Here is a 16,073-nt window from a genome sequence, read left to right as displayed (position 1 = left end):
GACGGCTCTGATTCCAGGCCATAATTGCTCTGCCTCCGAATAATTGAAAGAGGGGAGGAGGTAAATCCCAGAGGTGCCAGGGCGGGAGAAAGATGGATGCCGAGATGTTCGATGCTGTCAGGTTGGGAGGTGGCTGGGAGGACATGATGAGACCCTCACAGGGAGATTGAACCCACCCACCCAATCACACACGTGTTGTGGATGATGGACCACTAGCGAAATGCCTTCTGGCATGGTGGTCCTCAAACACATGTGTTTCCCATGGATCCTTGCTGTAGCTCTTGTGCATTTGTGTGTGTGGCTCCTTGTGTGAGTATTTCATGGCATGCAGTGTCGCTTTGCATGCCTATTATTAGCAGATTTGGTGCTGAAACTTACACATGTCGTGTGTTTGTGAAATCGTGTAAATCTGTGGATCAGAAATGATTAAAGGAGCTACTGGCTCTTTAGAGAAATATTGCCCGGATGCGTGTGTGTGTGTATGTGTGTGCATGAACGAAGAGACTAAATGAGACTGTAAAAAGCTGGCTGAATGTAAGCTCAGATGCGGTGTTTTGCGAGTGCAGACATCAAACCGGAGTAAATGTTTACTACCAATTATGCTCTTGGTTTTCCGTGCCTCACCAGAGTGTGACGGTAGCTTCTAAATGCTATAAACGCTGAAGACATTAAGTTTTATGCTAAATGAGAGCTGCTCTCAAATGTTATGGCTGGAATGTTTTTAAGAGGATTATCAATAATCACTCCTCATCTCGCACCATGTTATTTTTAACTAATATGCAGCAGATAAAAGCTCTTGGTTTCAGTGAGGACCGCTCTAATGAGAATGCTTTCAGGGTCAAAGGCAGTAACCACCATATCTCACTCAACAGGATGCTGCGGCCTGAACCTGGCAACCAACCACATCTCTTTTTTTTTTTCTCCTTGGCATTAGCTAGCAGGGCGTTGTTAGTTTGTTCTGTAAAGTATGTTTCTCACCTTCATTTATACAAAGCAGCAGCATAAAGCACACAAGCCCACGTGCATTTTCTCGTATGTTGGGCTTCGATCTCCGTGGGACACATCCCATTCGTTCCCATAGAGGTGGAGGGCTGACACTGCGGAGTGGAGCCAGCAGGTCCCCAAGGTCATTACCACTGCCACAGCGTCTGGGCGCCCTGGGAAGGAGGCAGGAATTGATTAATGACAATGGTAGGAGCGCAGGAGGGGAGGAACCCACACTGGCAAGAGAGCAGTGCTGCAGAGGTAAAACACTGCTGTAGATAGTGTGAGAAGTGCTTGAGATAATAGTCACGTTGAATAATCTAACCTGGATCTGACAGACTGACACAGCAGTTCAGTCTTAATGACACACATCCGAGGCTGAACAGTTTGTAGCAGTTTGTGGTTCTGGGCAGTCAAGTTATTTGAAAAATGTAGCCAATTACTTTTTACAACTTGCTTGCTGAAAAAGTAACGGTAATATTTTATGCATTGCGTTATATTTATTACTCAGCCCAGCTCATTTAAAAGCTGCCTGTACTAAAGAATACAAGCCCACATATCACATCCATATTATGTGAAGTAATAGAAAGTTACTGAGGTTCACCTGTGATTTTTGGATGTTTGCTGACCATCAGTAACTACCTCTAGCTCAATGCACACTCCAAAGCGATTTGTCAATTCACTGCAATGTTTTCTGACACCTCCACCTCCTGCACCATGTTAATCCACATCATGCTTAACTTTACAATTAACATTTTACATATAGTATTTTCTCAAAAACTGCTTGTTTCTGCAAAACATTTTTTTGCAGCTTGACTTGTCCCTAGCTTGCAATGCAGATCTCCAGTTTAGTAGAGGTTTTTGGTGTTGTCCTTGTTCCAAGGCCAGTTATATGGTTAGTTATCCTTCTGTTTTTAGTGTAATTTAGCATCATTACTCGAAAGTCTGAGAGGTAGTGTAATGTTGATGAATTACTTATAAAGCTCTGTACATTACAGTCTTAGAGAGCAGTGTACAGGTGGACCACTGCATTGAATTAATGTGCAGGAAAATGAAGAATAAACTCGATTTTTGCAAAATGTGTCTATATATGCTTTAAAATGACATTTCAAGTCATTTTTGTAATGCAGTTACCCAGATCAAAATAACTATTTTCCTGGCTTCCACATTGCTCATTAAACAGCAATTTTACCCAACTTAAATGAATCAAATACTATGGACTTGCACTTTAACACACAACTCAAATGTGATCCTTGAAATTATAACATTAGTATTGAATAAGCTTTTATATTGTTTAAACAATTGACAAGAACATGGAAAATTAACTAAATACCACAATACAGTAAATAATGTTTTTATAATCAGAGGCATTTTCTGTGTCCGGGTATGTTTCATACGTAGACCTCTCCCTGCACCGCTTTTTACCAAATGTCAGTGTTCTTCTGGAGCTGTTAACTACAACAAAAGGCTGGATTGACATCAGGTTCTGGGGCTTACAGAAGTGTGTCTGTACGTTGGCTTTTCTTTTCTTCTCTTTTCTTTTTTGAAATTAAACAGACGTGTTCAACATCCCACAGGTACCACGCTGGTGGCAGCGCTGCTGGTCCGGTTACCATGGGAACACTCTATGAAAAACATTTAGGCAAATGTACGTGTAATTTCTTAAAATCTCAGAATGGCATTAAATCAAATGTAATGAACAGTGTGCCACCAGTGGAGAAAACCGGCTGTGGCAGTTTGATTTGAAAAACATTTGCATTTAGCACATTGTGTGCATTCGGAGTTTAGATGATGGATGTTATGCTAAAAACAGAGTCAGCAGGAATGGGCGGATAAGTTTAGAAAGAGCAACACTGGACACCTTGTCCAACTAGGTTACACTGCATGAGAAGCGGTTGCACATCTGTGTGAACAGATGGACACCCCAGCACAATTTTCTCAGTCAAGACTGTGAATGTAGCGCACTGTCCTTTAAATAGCTAACCCAGCCCAGGTTTGCACACTGCAGCTCCCCAAAGGCTGGGAGCACAGAGACACAGGGACGCGGTACGAGGCCGACCTACTCAAAGTGTGAACTTGTTGAACTTGTGGTCAAAGCCAAATGATTAAAATCTTTACGGTGCGCTTATTGTGTTAGATAAGTTAGATACTAAAACACTAAAATTAGAAAACAATTCCAGCTGTTCTGTTACATTTCAATAAAGCTGAAGGACTCAGAGGAGAGGAAGTTTAAAAACAATGACCCAAATCATTGCAGTAGAGGCCAAGCTATCCTGAACTTCATTCAATAAATTTTCAACTAAATTTCCCATACTGCAACTTGATTCAAGTTTTTTCTGATTTTGGTAATTTATGGATGGACAGATCCACTGTGAGAAAGCATATACTATCAACAACTAACAATCTAACTAAATCCACAGCGTCACCCTTTATTTACCCATCTAAGACCTTTGTGCCATGGTAATTAAACATCACAGCTACATCTTTACACATCCGCATTACCAACCACAGCATGACGTGATATCACATGATCAGCTTTTACCGGATAAATACAACCTCTCTGTTTTGGTAACAGATCTCTGTAGGAAAACCACAAAGAACAAGTGGCTGAAAAAGATTAGAGAGTTAAAATCACATTTGAACTCTCTGTATCTGAAGCAGAAGAACAATAGTCCCTCTGTTTGGTTTTTTGCTTTTTAACACATTTTTACTCACTGTGGGCTATTTTTCTATTTCTTTGTTTTACTATACACACAAAGTCCTGCACATAATTAATCAGATAGTCAAAATAGTTGAAAAGTGCTCAATTGAATTGAATCTATTGAAAGGATAGCCCCTCGAGATGTGTTTCATGCATCTCACTTTCAAGGAGCTCCTAAAAACATAAACACATTCAAACTCCAGATTATATAACAACCGCTGCAAATACAGACAGCTCGCACAGCCTTTTCCACCCACACCCCCAGACCTCTGCTATTGAGAGAAAAATCAGCTACAAAAACCCAGACAAGAGCACAATCACATCAGCATCTGAGGCAGTTTGACTTCTTATCATTTGAAGCACTAATGAACTGAAAAGTGAAAGTGTATGCAAATGAGAAGCATGAAACAGTTGCTTTAAAGTGAGAAAACAAAGTGACAGCTGTAAGAAACGGAGGAACTGATTGATTAATCGCTGCAGATCTACTGTCTACTGGATGAAGCTAACTGACAGATATGAGACTGGCTTTGATTTTCTCCCGAAATGTTGATTTATTCTTTTTCGTAGCTGAAAGAACAAATAGCAAGTAGAATGATCGGCACTTGAGTATACACTGGAAACGTAACATGCAGCATATTAGGTGAATCAATTTGGGCCACAAACACAAACCTGTAAACACTGTAGTGAGAAATTGCACAGGCCTGAGGTTACTGGTTGTTTACCCTCTAACAAGCCATCTTGCAGGTTTCGGTTGTAAAATCCTCGTGGCCCAAAGGGTAAACAGTCTGACATCTTTTTTTTTTTTTGCTCTGAGGACACAATGTACCTCCTGCCTGCTCGCCCTGTCACATCGCCTCTGCACCCACAACCCATTTTCCAAATTCCCCAGCTGATGTATTTGAAGGGACAGAGAGACTCTGTGCCCAGAGAAACCGCACTCAGTGGAACTGACGGTGCAGGGAACACCACGTTTCCTGTCAGAGGCAAAGACAGCCAATTTCTCTGTCTTATCTTCTAATTGTAACAAGCTTGTCCTTTCTGATGGTTAGGCTCCTAGGGCTCATTAGTGAGACAATGGCGGAGAGCTGCGAGGGTATCATTATGTCACTCCTGTGTTTTTTGTTTTTTTTTAAACCCAGACTGAAAGAATGACAGAGCAGGGAAGCACACAGCGAGAAAAAAAACACAACACCACAGAGAGGAATAGCTCATCCTCCAAAATAAAACGCTGTCAGGGAGAAACATTTATCGGGCTTTTTATTTGGAACTTGATTCACTATGAGTCAGAATTCCCACATTGGCTTATTTTCATGTTTGGAGTGAGAATAAAGAAGTAAAGACAAGCCTTGCAGAGGCCTGCTCGTATTCCCCGTTGCCTTTCTGTGTAATGTGACATGCTGATATGTGTGCATGTCCGCATTTTTGTGTTTGCGTGCAGCGAGTTGTGCAGGTATTCAGAGGGGGCAGGTTGTAATCAGTGGAGACAGAGCAGTGACTCACGCTGTGCATACCAGGTGCTGGAGGTCTCAGTGAACAAATAACAGCGGCTGAGGTGTTGGCATGTAGAGTATGACAGAATCAACAGGCTTTGGTGCCGTGGCTGGAGTCAGATTTACTGCATTAGGACAATCTGATATGACAAACGAAAGCAAAACAACACTTTCCTTGAGTGCTATTGCTGTTTTCCACAATGCCAATCAAGATGTAGTTCAGTTTTGCAAATAATTGCCATGTTTAACAGACTTTGATTCTGCCTCTTGCTCGAGTATGATAAAATAGTGCAAATAATATACAATTATTTGATTGGCTGAATAAAAATAAGTTCTCCATCTACAAAGTGTAGATCGAAAAATAATGACATTCTGATTGGCCAAGTGCAAATTTAGAGTTTAAAATCATGAAAGCAGAAATCATAAAAATGCATTTCTACTGTTTCGGTGGACATGCACACTGGGCATGTAGATTACAGAGCAGATAAATGGTATAGATGCTGAAGAAAAAGAAAACATGCCGTTGATTTCAGGCACCTTGGAGGCAGTGAATTAGCTTCTGTTATCTTTGTTGTTTTTAATTACACTTTTCTTCACTTATCCTTGATTTGCATAGTAGAATTTTGTAAAAAGATAACACATCGTGATGTTGACAAGTCCGAGTTTTTATCTCACCCTTTAGGAATAGATTTTAATTATGGCATGGCAGGTACTGGATTTTTAAAGCTGATTCCAGCATTTATAATTGAGTGTTTAAAAAAAATCTGACATATTCCCAATTTTTCTGCTCACATGTTTTCTTTCATCTCTCTACTGTTGTCTGTCTATGAAAGACTTTTTGAAGCTAACTACTGGTAAGTGGACAAGTTTCTAATCTTACAGGCGCCAAAATCAGCCTAAGCAAATCAAATCAAATCCGTATCATTCAAAGTTATAATCTTATAGTAAAAAAAAATCCTTCTTTTTGTTGAGGTTGAGGAAAAAGCAGATCTGAGGATGACGTTTTGGACTTTGAGAAACGTTTATTGAAATTTTTTGCCGTTTTATGATATTTTCTCGACCAAACAACTATTTGAGAAAAAAATCGACAATGAAAATCCTCATCAGCTGCAGCCCCAGTAGGAACTGGTCAGTGAAGTTTGGCTGTAAAATACACGTTCTTGTTGCACTGATTTCCGTCTTTCACAAATCAGGAAAGTGACAAAATAACAATCAAGCCATCTTTAGTGGTTGCTGTGCGGACACTTGATACAACAACAAAACGTCAATTCATGTGTCATATTTGAGAACTGGACCAAAAAGTAAACGTGTTTGTAAACCCTTATCATCCAATAGCATATCTTATCTCGGTTTGTTCAATTAAAGACTGCAAGTGGAGATGTCCTTTAGGCCCCGGATAAGCGAAAGAAAACAGATGGATGGATGGTGACACACTTTGATGTTGGACTAAAAACTAACATGTCGCCCAACCCATCTGACCAACATCTCATTCAATGTACACATGAGCATGTGACTTTTACTCAAACAGACTTGGAAAACATCCCATTATACACAAATGTAGTGTATATAAAGCGTGTGACTAATTTTGCCATGGTTTAGGTGATTAATCTCATTCTTAACATTCGTCACATTCAGTCTGTATGAGTGTAGTTCCTGTTGCAGTCTAGGATAACATTTAACTAACTGTCTGGGTAACTTGGCTCACACATCCCACTGAAATAACTATCCGTCTAGCCGACCACGACAGTGAGCTCGAAGCTACTTGTTAAGCTCTTCTATCGAAAAGTAAGGACGTCTCAACTTCCCCCAGGCTGACATCTCCCATGACCTATTTTCATTGTCGCTAATGGTTGGTGACTGGTCGCTGAGTGCTAAACGGAGAAATACACAGATGAGAGCGCACACAATGTGATGATAGCTGTTGGACCAGAGTGTGACCCGAGCTAAACGATGACTAATAGCAGCAGTTTAATTTGAGACTTGTGGTCTTTGCTGTTTTAATGCTGAGAGTGTAAAAAATAAAGAAAAAGAGAGTAGATACACAGAGTAATAGGACATTGGGATATTTATAGTTATGTAAGGGACAGTTCCGCAGAAAAACAGAGGAAAGGAAGTTGGGAATCTCCTCGGAGAGGCTGACGAGGTCAGGCAGGAGGCCGCCGCAGTGACAAGACAGGACAAGCTGGGAAGCAGGAGTTGAACAGCCTGTCGTCCCACAGGAGTAGCTGAGCTGCTCAGGGGGTTGGAGGCTAAAACATGACAGGAGAGGAAAGAAGAAGGGAGACGTTTACAAGAAGCAGCCATACTTAACCGCAAGACAGAGCCTTAGGGCAAGCTGGAAGCACTGTGCCGAGTGTCCCTGTTGAGCCATCGTATACACAAACAAAACAGAAACAGGAAACATAAAATTCAGCACAGCTTGTGTAGTGGAAAGTCCCACATGGCGCCAACAAATGTATTTCCACATCACAAAAAAATGCTACCCTAAGGATTCACACACTGTACAAACTCAGCTCAATAACCTCCCCCTCATCCAGGCTAGTGACATTTGCAGAGAATGCCTTAAAGAGGAGGGGGGGATAAAGCTGGAGGAGAGGAGGAGGAGGGGGGAAGAAGCGCTCCTCCTCTTTGCTCTACTCTCATTAGAATTCTCTCATCAGTCTTCTCCACAGAGCAGGGGCTTGACATGTCAGGGTTTATTAATCGCTCCAGGAAATATTATTGACCCGGACCTTCTGCTCCCTCTCTCCGCTGCTGCAGTCAGTGTCTCTGCTCTGCTGCCTCCACATTCCTCCGGTGTCCTGCCTGGACACATTACAGGACACTGCGGCACAGCGTGGATTCTTCAACACAGTGTCTTCATTGACTATGCACTTGGCCCGGGCTTTCTATTCACTGCAGCTGCAAAGCACACACACACACACACACACACACACACACACACCTGCAGCCTTGGGGAGGGAAAGCACACTCTGCTCCGCTTCATTTATGGTGTGATAGCAGCTCTGTTTCGGTGCACTTTGCTGAAAAATCCAACTTTTTGAGTGTTTCGGCGAGAGAGAGTTTTAAAAAAAAAAAGCCTTTATAGCTGCAAACATCTCAAGGCTTATTGGTTTTTAAATCTTAGCAGTGGCTTTAAAAAAGAAAAGAGGTGCTTAAATCAATGTGATGTGAATCCCAGTCTGAATGCTCAAACACAAGGATCGATCAGAACGCTCCTTTATCCTCAACTCCCCTGCATTCCTCTGCCAGAAGAAAATGAGGGAATGATCGGAGTCGCTCAGCCGGGACCCTTGGATGTCGCTGTGTGGAGGAGGCCTGGACGAGGCTCTTGAGGCTGTGGGTGTTGGCCTGCGATGCATGTGCCTCTGTGTGTCTTTGTGAACAAGTGTTTGTGTTGGGATGATGCTATCAAGGCGAAGGGGAGAAAGTGTTAAGCCTCTTGCCTCTGGATTTTGCTCCTCATGATCTAATGCATAGAGGTTAGCCTGACTTAAGCCCTCCGTTGAAGATCAATGTCGGATGATGTGTAGTACTTTTGCTGGCATGCAGGGTGTGAGTGCTCTAAAACCCGACACATGCAATATCCTGGAAATCATATGTGTTTTTGCATAGCATTGGTATGGAAACAGCTCAAGGAAAACAGCTGTTATGAGCTTAATCAGTGGAATTTGCAAGATTTTCTTTCCTCAATTGAATAAACACATGAGCATGTGCTTTGTTGGGGCAGTTTGATGCGTGACGTTGGCTTAGAATTGCTGCAGTAATTGTTTTTATATGTACCTATAACCTGAACCTCAAATATAAGCCGATTCGTTTGAACTAAACTAAAAGTAGGAATTAAAAAGCCGTTTCCCCTGGCCTTCTTGATGTTAGCTTTGCATTTTTTTTCTCAATGGGTTTGATGAGGAAGCATGTCATTGAGGCAGGCCTTGTGGCCCAAACATTGGAATATTGCACCACCATGTGGACATATTCGGCAGTGCAGTTGGGCTTGTATGTCAGAGCTAATGAATGACCAGGATATGAGTGTGTTGTTCCATTGTGTCTCCGTGAACTTTGCACCGATGAGCACATTCCTGAAAGCAACGGTCACTAATAAAGAAATATGCCTCAGATCTGTCAATGGCTTTTGTGGTCCCTGAATGGTGATATTATCCGGGTAGCCATGTTCTCCTGAATCCTGAGTTTTTGCAGACATGTCTGGCACTAAATTTAATATCCGTCTTCATTTTGTTTTCCTGCAGTCACAATGGTCCCACTTCTGTTTTTGGTGGCAACCACAACAACACCCAATTCCACTGGCAATGGCACCCATACACAAGGTGAGTACAACAACGACCTCGACGTGCACGTCAACATGTGAGAGGGAACAATTTGCAGCAGAATCCCATTCCTCCCCACTAGAGTCATCACTTTTCCCTAAGATACGGTTATTATGTATCGTCTGCAGTGCATGCATGTGCTTGATAACAACCTTTTCTACAGCCTTGTTATTACCAGATCGCAGTGAACTTCAGCAGCCTTGGACAGTAATTTAGGGCTTATTGTACATCTTTATAAACACAGCTAATGGCTGGCTGGCTGTACTGCGACTCTCGGCTCAGTCTCCATTCACAGAGCCTCTCATTTTCTGTTAGACATACTGACAGGGTGAAAAAGGCTGATGTTTATATCTGCAGACAAAATACTGCTGAAGCCAGTTATTAAATCAAGCCGGGGGGAGAACACGGGAGTATTTACTCGGTCAGTTCATGCAACATGCACATGATTCCCACACGATTGTAGATAAACATTTGCACACATGTACATATATATATCTATACACTGTAGCCTTGCCCCCTTCTTCCTGCTTCTTTGTTGGCGGTGCTCCTTGACCCCCGGCTCTGCCTCTCCTTCCTCAGAAGACGCTACATCCCCCAGCCACCACATCCTCCCCACTGTGCTGGTTCTGTCCCTGCTGCTGCTCATCATCGCACTGCTAGCCTGGTACTTCCTCAGGTAAAGACTCCCGCCCTGAAGGGACTCACTCGCCTCACCTTCTTACACCCTCTCCAACCCCTCCTTCGTCTTGCCCCTTTCGCTGACTGGCTGCGAGCCAGGCTGAGGGGGCAGAGCTCAGGGTGACAAACACTTCCTCCTTTAGTCACCGAGGCGGAGCCCAGTCAGGAAGCAGTGTGAGCTGACTCCCTCACACGTTTAGTGAGAACAGAACAGGCTGTGACAGTGGAGCTACTCGGGCAACTAAAGAGAGCAAATAAGTTCTGTACTAGATTCCGACTACAGCACTGCCTTAAGAAGACATCAGCTAATGAGAAAAAATAGCTTCTCAAGCTTCAGATGGTAGGATGGAGAGATTTTTGATCATTGTTACAAAGATTTCTTTGCTGTGATTGAAGAATAACAATTACATGTATCTTTGGATTAGATAATGACATGTTAAATTATCCTTTACATCACTTTGTCTTTCTCATTGGACTGTATGTTTCCCTCGCAGGTTAAAAAACCAGAGAAAACCAGTCGTCACGACAGTTGACAAGAAGATACCAAATGGCATCCTGGAAGAACAAGGTAATGTTGTAAAACTGCACTTTGTTTCAAGCAGTATGACAGATTGTAGACTGTGAAAAGCAGACAAACTGGCTGTCAAAAGCAGCAAAGTGAGGAGATATAGAAAGTAGAAGTGGAAAAAAAAAAAGATGTGAAGAGACAGGAGGCGTAAAACAGTTTTATATTTGTAACAGTAACTTGTCCCACCATTGCCTTGTGGTTGTGTTTGACTTCCTGTGGTTTTAACTATGTGCTATCTTCGCCATCTTTTTTATAGCGTTTTGATGCTGCTCGTTAAGTTAGTATAAAGAATAACCCATGTAAAGATCAGGGCAGCTTTCACAAGAGTTTTGAGTTACATCCTTTTTTTGTAAACGAGCTGATTCGTGTGAAGTTTCATAACAGGCTATCTGGCTTTAAAGGAAACCGTTCGTGTTGAGGTTCTGTGAATGTTATCTAGGAAGTATTTTGTTATCTGAAATTACAAAGGAATGCATAGAGCAGGTCGTATTATGGCAGATGGGAAATATAACTAGGATTTATTGCTGGGAAACACAGTGCACCCACAAGTAGCTGTAACAAACACAAAACTGTGCTGAGCTGCTGATTCAGTAGTTGCAAACACAGCATATTTTCATTTTAAAAGAATATTTTTACTGTTGTTCTTGAACTTTCACACATAATTTAAAAGATTTATTGGTTGAATTGAGTTTTATTTTCTTCGTGCTACCACTATCATTGCTTCAACTGAAAGCAGAAGCATCATATGTTATTAAAATGAATCAAATGCCTTTTCAACTCAGTTGTTTTGTCCTCTGACTCTGCATATGTGTGTTCTAAGTGATGTGGTGTGTGTGTATATTGTGTTTTAGAGCTTGGATACAGTACTGAGTCCTTATACACCATTGTACCACCAGGTCAGGTATACAGGGTGGCGGTATCGGGAACCTCCATGTTACTAACACTCTCTCGGTACTTTTTCAAACCTCTATTTTCCAAAGTGTGAGTGCAGAAAAGCCTACAGGGTGCTGTAAGTGGCTTCTCCCTGGGTTCCTTTGGTTCTCTAACACCTGTTGATGTTTGGTGATCAGTGAATACTTGCATTCCTGTTTTGTGTCATACATTTATCACTGCCGTGTTGGCAAATATATGCAAACATTGCATATGATTGTAAATGTGGAGTTCATGATAAGCCGTTATTTGTTTTTTTTCCTCCAAGTCCATGTACGTTAATTGAATAAGCTGATCGTCTAATTCAGTGATTCCCAACCAGACGTGATTGTGTTCTTAGGGTGCAGCTACAGTTGTAAGGGGGTATAAGGAAACTTCATTGATAAAATTTGATTAAACATATAAATGCATATCTCAAGTAACCAATAATACTTGAAGATTATGATGCAATTAGCAAGAGCGTCTTCTAAACAGCTAAAAGTAATGAAGAAACAGTTAAAAGACAGCTCTAAGGAGTGGATAAAGGGCTAAAATGGTTAAAAGGTTGAAATATTTTGCTAAAAATAACAGATAACATTAATATGGTAAGTAGTATACTTATGTAATTTAATAAAACTGAATAATTTTATATAACATTGTGAACAATTTGAAATAGATACCGTATGTCTGATAAAAACGGTTGGGAACCACTTTTCTACTCAAACCCAATACACTGTTTTATGATTAAATAACTCCGAACTGGTCATTTAACCCAAGAAAACATCACGGTGACATCAGTTTAATTTATTTATTAACTCGAATCAGTCGTTTTCTGTGGACACAACAAAATAAATCCCCCCTCAAAATATTCAGCTAAACCACCGAATGAGTGCAGCAGGGTTGTTAAATCCTCCGTGTTTTCTCCCCCAACAGAGCAACAGACGGTGGTCCTTCTGCCCAGATCCCCTTCAGCCTCCAAGACCTACTTCCCCATCCCAGTCGACCACCTGGAGGAGGAGTACAGGCTCCGCTCGGCCGATGATGGCAAGCTCTTCAGGGAGGAGTACAATGTAAGCGCCCGGCTCTCTCTTCTTCCTGGAGGTTTCAGAAACAGGCGACTTACATGCTCCAAGTGGTGTTTACATGTGATGAGTCACAGAGTCATTGTGGTGCATAGATACTGCGTGATTTATAGGGCCGCTCAAATAGTGGTCGACTCCGTTTATTTGGTGGTTCAGGGCTGCGTTGATTTGGAGTCTTTGCGTCATTACCACATGTGTCATTACCACATCTACGTAATCCATTACGTGCTTTCAATGCAGTATTTACATCTGAAAGTTTCTTTTTAAACATTTTGTCTAATAACCTAAAGGTGGAGGTGTTTTGTGCCTTCAACACCGGAAACAAAAAACACCCCTACATAACATTTAAATCTGTACGCAAAGGGATTTCCCACAACACTGCGTGTTCATGAGATGTTCAAACCATGACTTATGCATGTATTTTTATGAAGGAAAACTACAGTAGCTATGTGTCACATTGTCCATGACACATATTGTTAATATACACGCCCATATGCATGAAAAAAGTACCCTTGTGCCTTTTTGTGTCTCTGATTGAGGATCTGAGTCAAAATAAAGTGTATGACTCATAGTGAATGTATCAGATTAAGGTATGATTTTATTCAGGCGGTTTGTCAGCGCAGACAGAGGAAGTTGAACTTCTCCGCTTTTAATGGAGGACTGTTTACTGTAGGTAGCAGAGGAAGTGAACAGAGCCCTACACACTGCACAACACAATGCGCTGGCTGTGAGCTGCTGCTGCTGCTGACGGGACATTTTTCAGCTCTGCGAGGGGCTGTGTATAAACTTGTAATTTTGTTTTGCAGTCCTTGCCGGGAGGTAATGCCCACGGGACGTACGAGGAGGCCAACAAGGATGAGAACAAGGAGAAGAACAGATACCCCAACATCCTTCCCTGTGAGCGTACTTTCTGTTCTGTAGGAGCTCCGTTTTTCTATTAAGTCCCGCCTAAAGCTTCCTGTTTATTCGTGCACGTGCATTTCCCCCTTTTTTTTCCCTCGAAACAGGAGGTTTTGCATAACAGCTCATGCATTCATTCACAATGCGACACCTCTATTCTGAGAGTTTCCTCAAAATATTTCCGTTTTGCATGTGCAGTTCCTTTGTGATTGTGTACATTTGTTACCTGTACCATACGCCTATATGATCCTTAAAGGAGTAGTCTGACTTTATTGCCAAGAGTTACATGGAACTAAGGTAGAAATAAACCTAAAGCTAAGCTAAGTTATGCAACTGTACCGACAGGTGTGGCGCTGATCTTTTCATCCAACTCCCTCCAAGAATGCAAATAAGCATATTCCTCAAAAGACCAAACTATTCGTTTAATGTGCTTTAGTCTATTTGTACAGTATTTGTGCTACCCTCTAAACTTTACGCTGCTATTCTCACTGACAGATGATCATTCCAGAGTGGTGTTGACTCAGCTGGATGGAAATCCCTCTTCAGACTACGTGAATGCTTCTTACATTGATGTGAGTCTTGGTTTGTTTTCCATCAATCTGATGACATTCATGTGTAAAATACTTAACGGTACCAAAATAGCAAATAATGTCTTAATATCGTATGAACATTCTGTTCCAGAGTTTTTCTGTAGCAGTCAATTGCATAACAGTAAGTTTAGGTCAGTAAAGTTTGCCGAGCTAACAAGGAGTCAAAGATGTTCAAACTTCACGGTTATATTTTTCTGAACATCGAAGGACTTCTTATCCATGTTTACTTTTAACTGAAGTTTATTTTTCATTCTTGACTTACAAAACACCAGAGGATCTTTTATTGGCTGTTCTTGAGCTGTATGTTTACATTTTCCTTTCCACCAGGGTTACACAGAAAAGAACAAATTCATAGCAGCACAAGGTAAGCTGCAGAAAAAAAAAAACACTTGCATAACTCTGTAAAGACCTTGATTTTTCACTCACATAAATCATGAAATGCACTTTTTTTCCCTTGTCTCTCAGGTCCAAAAGAAGACACCGTAGCAGATTTCTGGAGGATGATATGGGAGCAGAAAGTATCAACTGTTGTCATGCTGACAAATCTGAAAGAAAGAAAAGAAGTAAGTGAATTTAAGCCTTGTTTGTTTCTTAGATGTTTCTCAGATCCTGTGCATGAAAAACTTCCCTTCAGGAAGACAGCGCGTCTCTCGCAGCTACAGGATTCCTGCCAGCTCTCTGCTCTGACCTCGTTGTAGAGGAGGGAATAAAAAGGGGGAAAAAAAGCTTGATTTTCTTAATGGAGCATAAAAAAATGTCATTGGTTATGGTCAAAGGTGATGATGAGGTGTATAATTTCAACAATTCATGTCACACCTGTAATCCCTCCTCTGACATCTGTTTTTATTCTATAATTGTATCATTTATATTGCGAACTGGAGCTCCTCCACTGAACAGAGAGAGCGGAAAAAACGGCTAAAACGATCAATAAGGAGAGAATTGGCAAAGATTTAAATCAGCGCGTGGATGGCTTCAAAATCAATGGCTACGTAATGTGTAATAAAGTCCTCCAAGGCGGCATCATAATCACCCAGCCAAGTTAGATATTGAGTGGTTTCACCTCCATCACTTCTACTAATCTGGACTGACTGGCTGTGAAATTGAAGCTTGTGGGTCCTTTATTAAAGCTCACTTTTGCTGAAGTCATGCGTGTGAGCTAAAGGAGAGTCCTTGAATATGTTGAGGAGGAACAGCTGCTTTTAAAGATGATGCTATTGTCTCCCTGCAGGACAAGTGTTACCAGTACTGGCCGGATCAGGGCTGTTGGACATATGGGAATGTGAGGGTGGCAGTCGAAGACTTCACTGTCCTGGTGGACTACACCATACGCAAGTTCTGTGTACAATATGTAAGTTTTATTGCAATTGTGAAAAGTTGATTACCTTTTTCTTTGAAATTTGGCACCCTTTCTGACTTAACTTATTATAGAGATGTTTTTTTTTTTGCATCTGTTTGTGTCTATGTCGCAATTTTCCGTTTCTACACTGCAAAAACTCAAAATCTTACCAAGTCTATTTGTCTTATTTTTCGTCAAAAGGTCTCATCCCACTTGATTTAAGATCCATTACATAACAAGTGACATTTCAGCAAGATGGAGGGACTTATTTCAAGACAACATATCTTAAATATCTTGTGAAGTCAAACAATCTTGAAACTATCTCGTCTTAACCCTCCTGTCATCCTGCATGTCAAATTGACCAGTTTAAAAGTTTGAAAATGTGTGTGTGTGGGGGGGGAAATTTCACAGTAAAAACTTCCACATTTTCAAAATTTTGGGGGAAATTTTTGATGGAAAAAAAGAAATGTTAAAAAAAAAATGTTTCTTTAAAAACACAGGAAAAAAAAT

At 41.3% G+C, this 16,073-nt stretch overlaps 1 protein-coding gene across 4 annotated transcripts in view; it reads left to right on the top strand.

Moving 5' to 3' along the window:
* Nucleotides 1–16,073, top strand: part of ptprea (protein tyrosine phosphatase receptor type Ea) — a 73,009-nt gene that overhangs the window by 47,552 nt on the left and 9,384 nt on the right. For 2 of the 4 annotated variants that reach the window (XM_022194171.2, XM_022194172.2), the window contains 9 exons: nucleotides 9,423–9,500; nucleotides 10,080–10,176; nucleotides 10,673–10,746; nucleotides 12,589–12,725; nucleotides 13,544–13,634; nucleotides 14,133–14,209; nucleotides 14,555–14,591; nucleotides 14,693–14,790; nucleotides 15,456–15,575. In XM_022194171.2, the coding sequence (XP_022049863.1) occupies nucleotides 9,428–9,500; nucleotides 10,080–10,176; nucleotides 10,673–10,746; nucleotides 12,589–12,725; nucleotides 13,544–13,634; nucleotides 14,133–14,209; nucleotides 14,555–14,591; nucleotides 14,693–14,790; nucleotides 15,456–15,575 (804 nt within the window). In that variant the 5' untranslated portion in view covers nucleotides 9,423–9,427. Of the gene's footprint in view, nucleotides 1–9,422; nucleotides 9,501–10,079; nucleotides 10,177–10,227; nucleotides 10,519–10,672; nucleotides 10,747–12,588; nucleotides 12,726–13,543; nucleotides 13,635–14,132; nucleotides 14,210–14,554; nucleotides 14,592–14,692; nucleotides 14,791–15,455; nucleotides 15,576–16,073 lie in introns of those variants that run through there. The other 2 variants (XM_022194173.2, XM_022194174.2) reach the window with 2 other exon arrangements.

Source organism: Acanthochromis polyacanthus, chromosome 19 (assembly GCF_021347895.1).
Source record: "Acanthochromis polyacanthus isolate Apoly-LR-REF ecotype Palm Island chromosome 19, KAUST_Apoly_ChrSc, whole genome shotgun sequence".
In the NCBI taxonomy this organism is placed as follows: Eukaryota; Metazoa; Chordata; class Actinopteri; family Pomacentridae; genus Acanthochromis; species Acanthochromis polyacanthus.
This window is presented reverse-complemented; position numbering and strand designations above follow the sequence as displayed.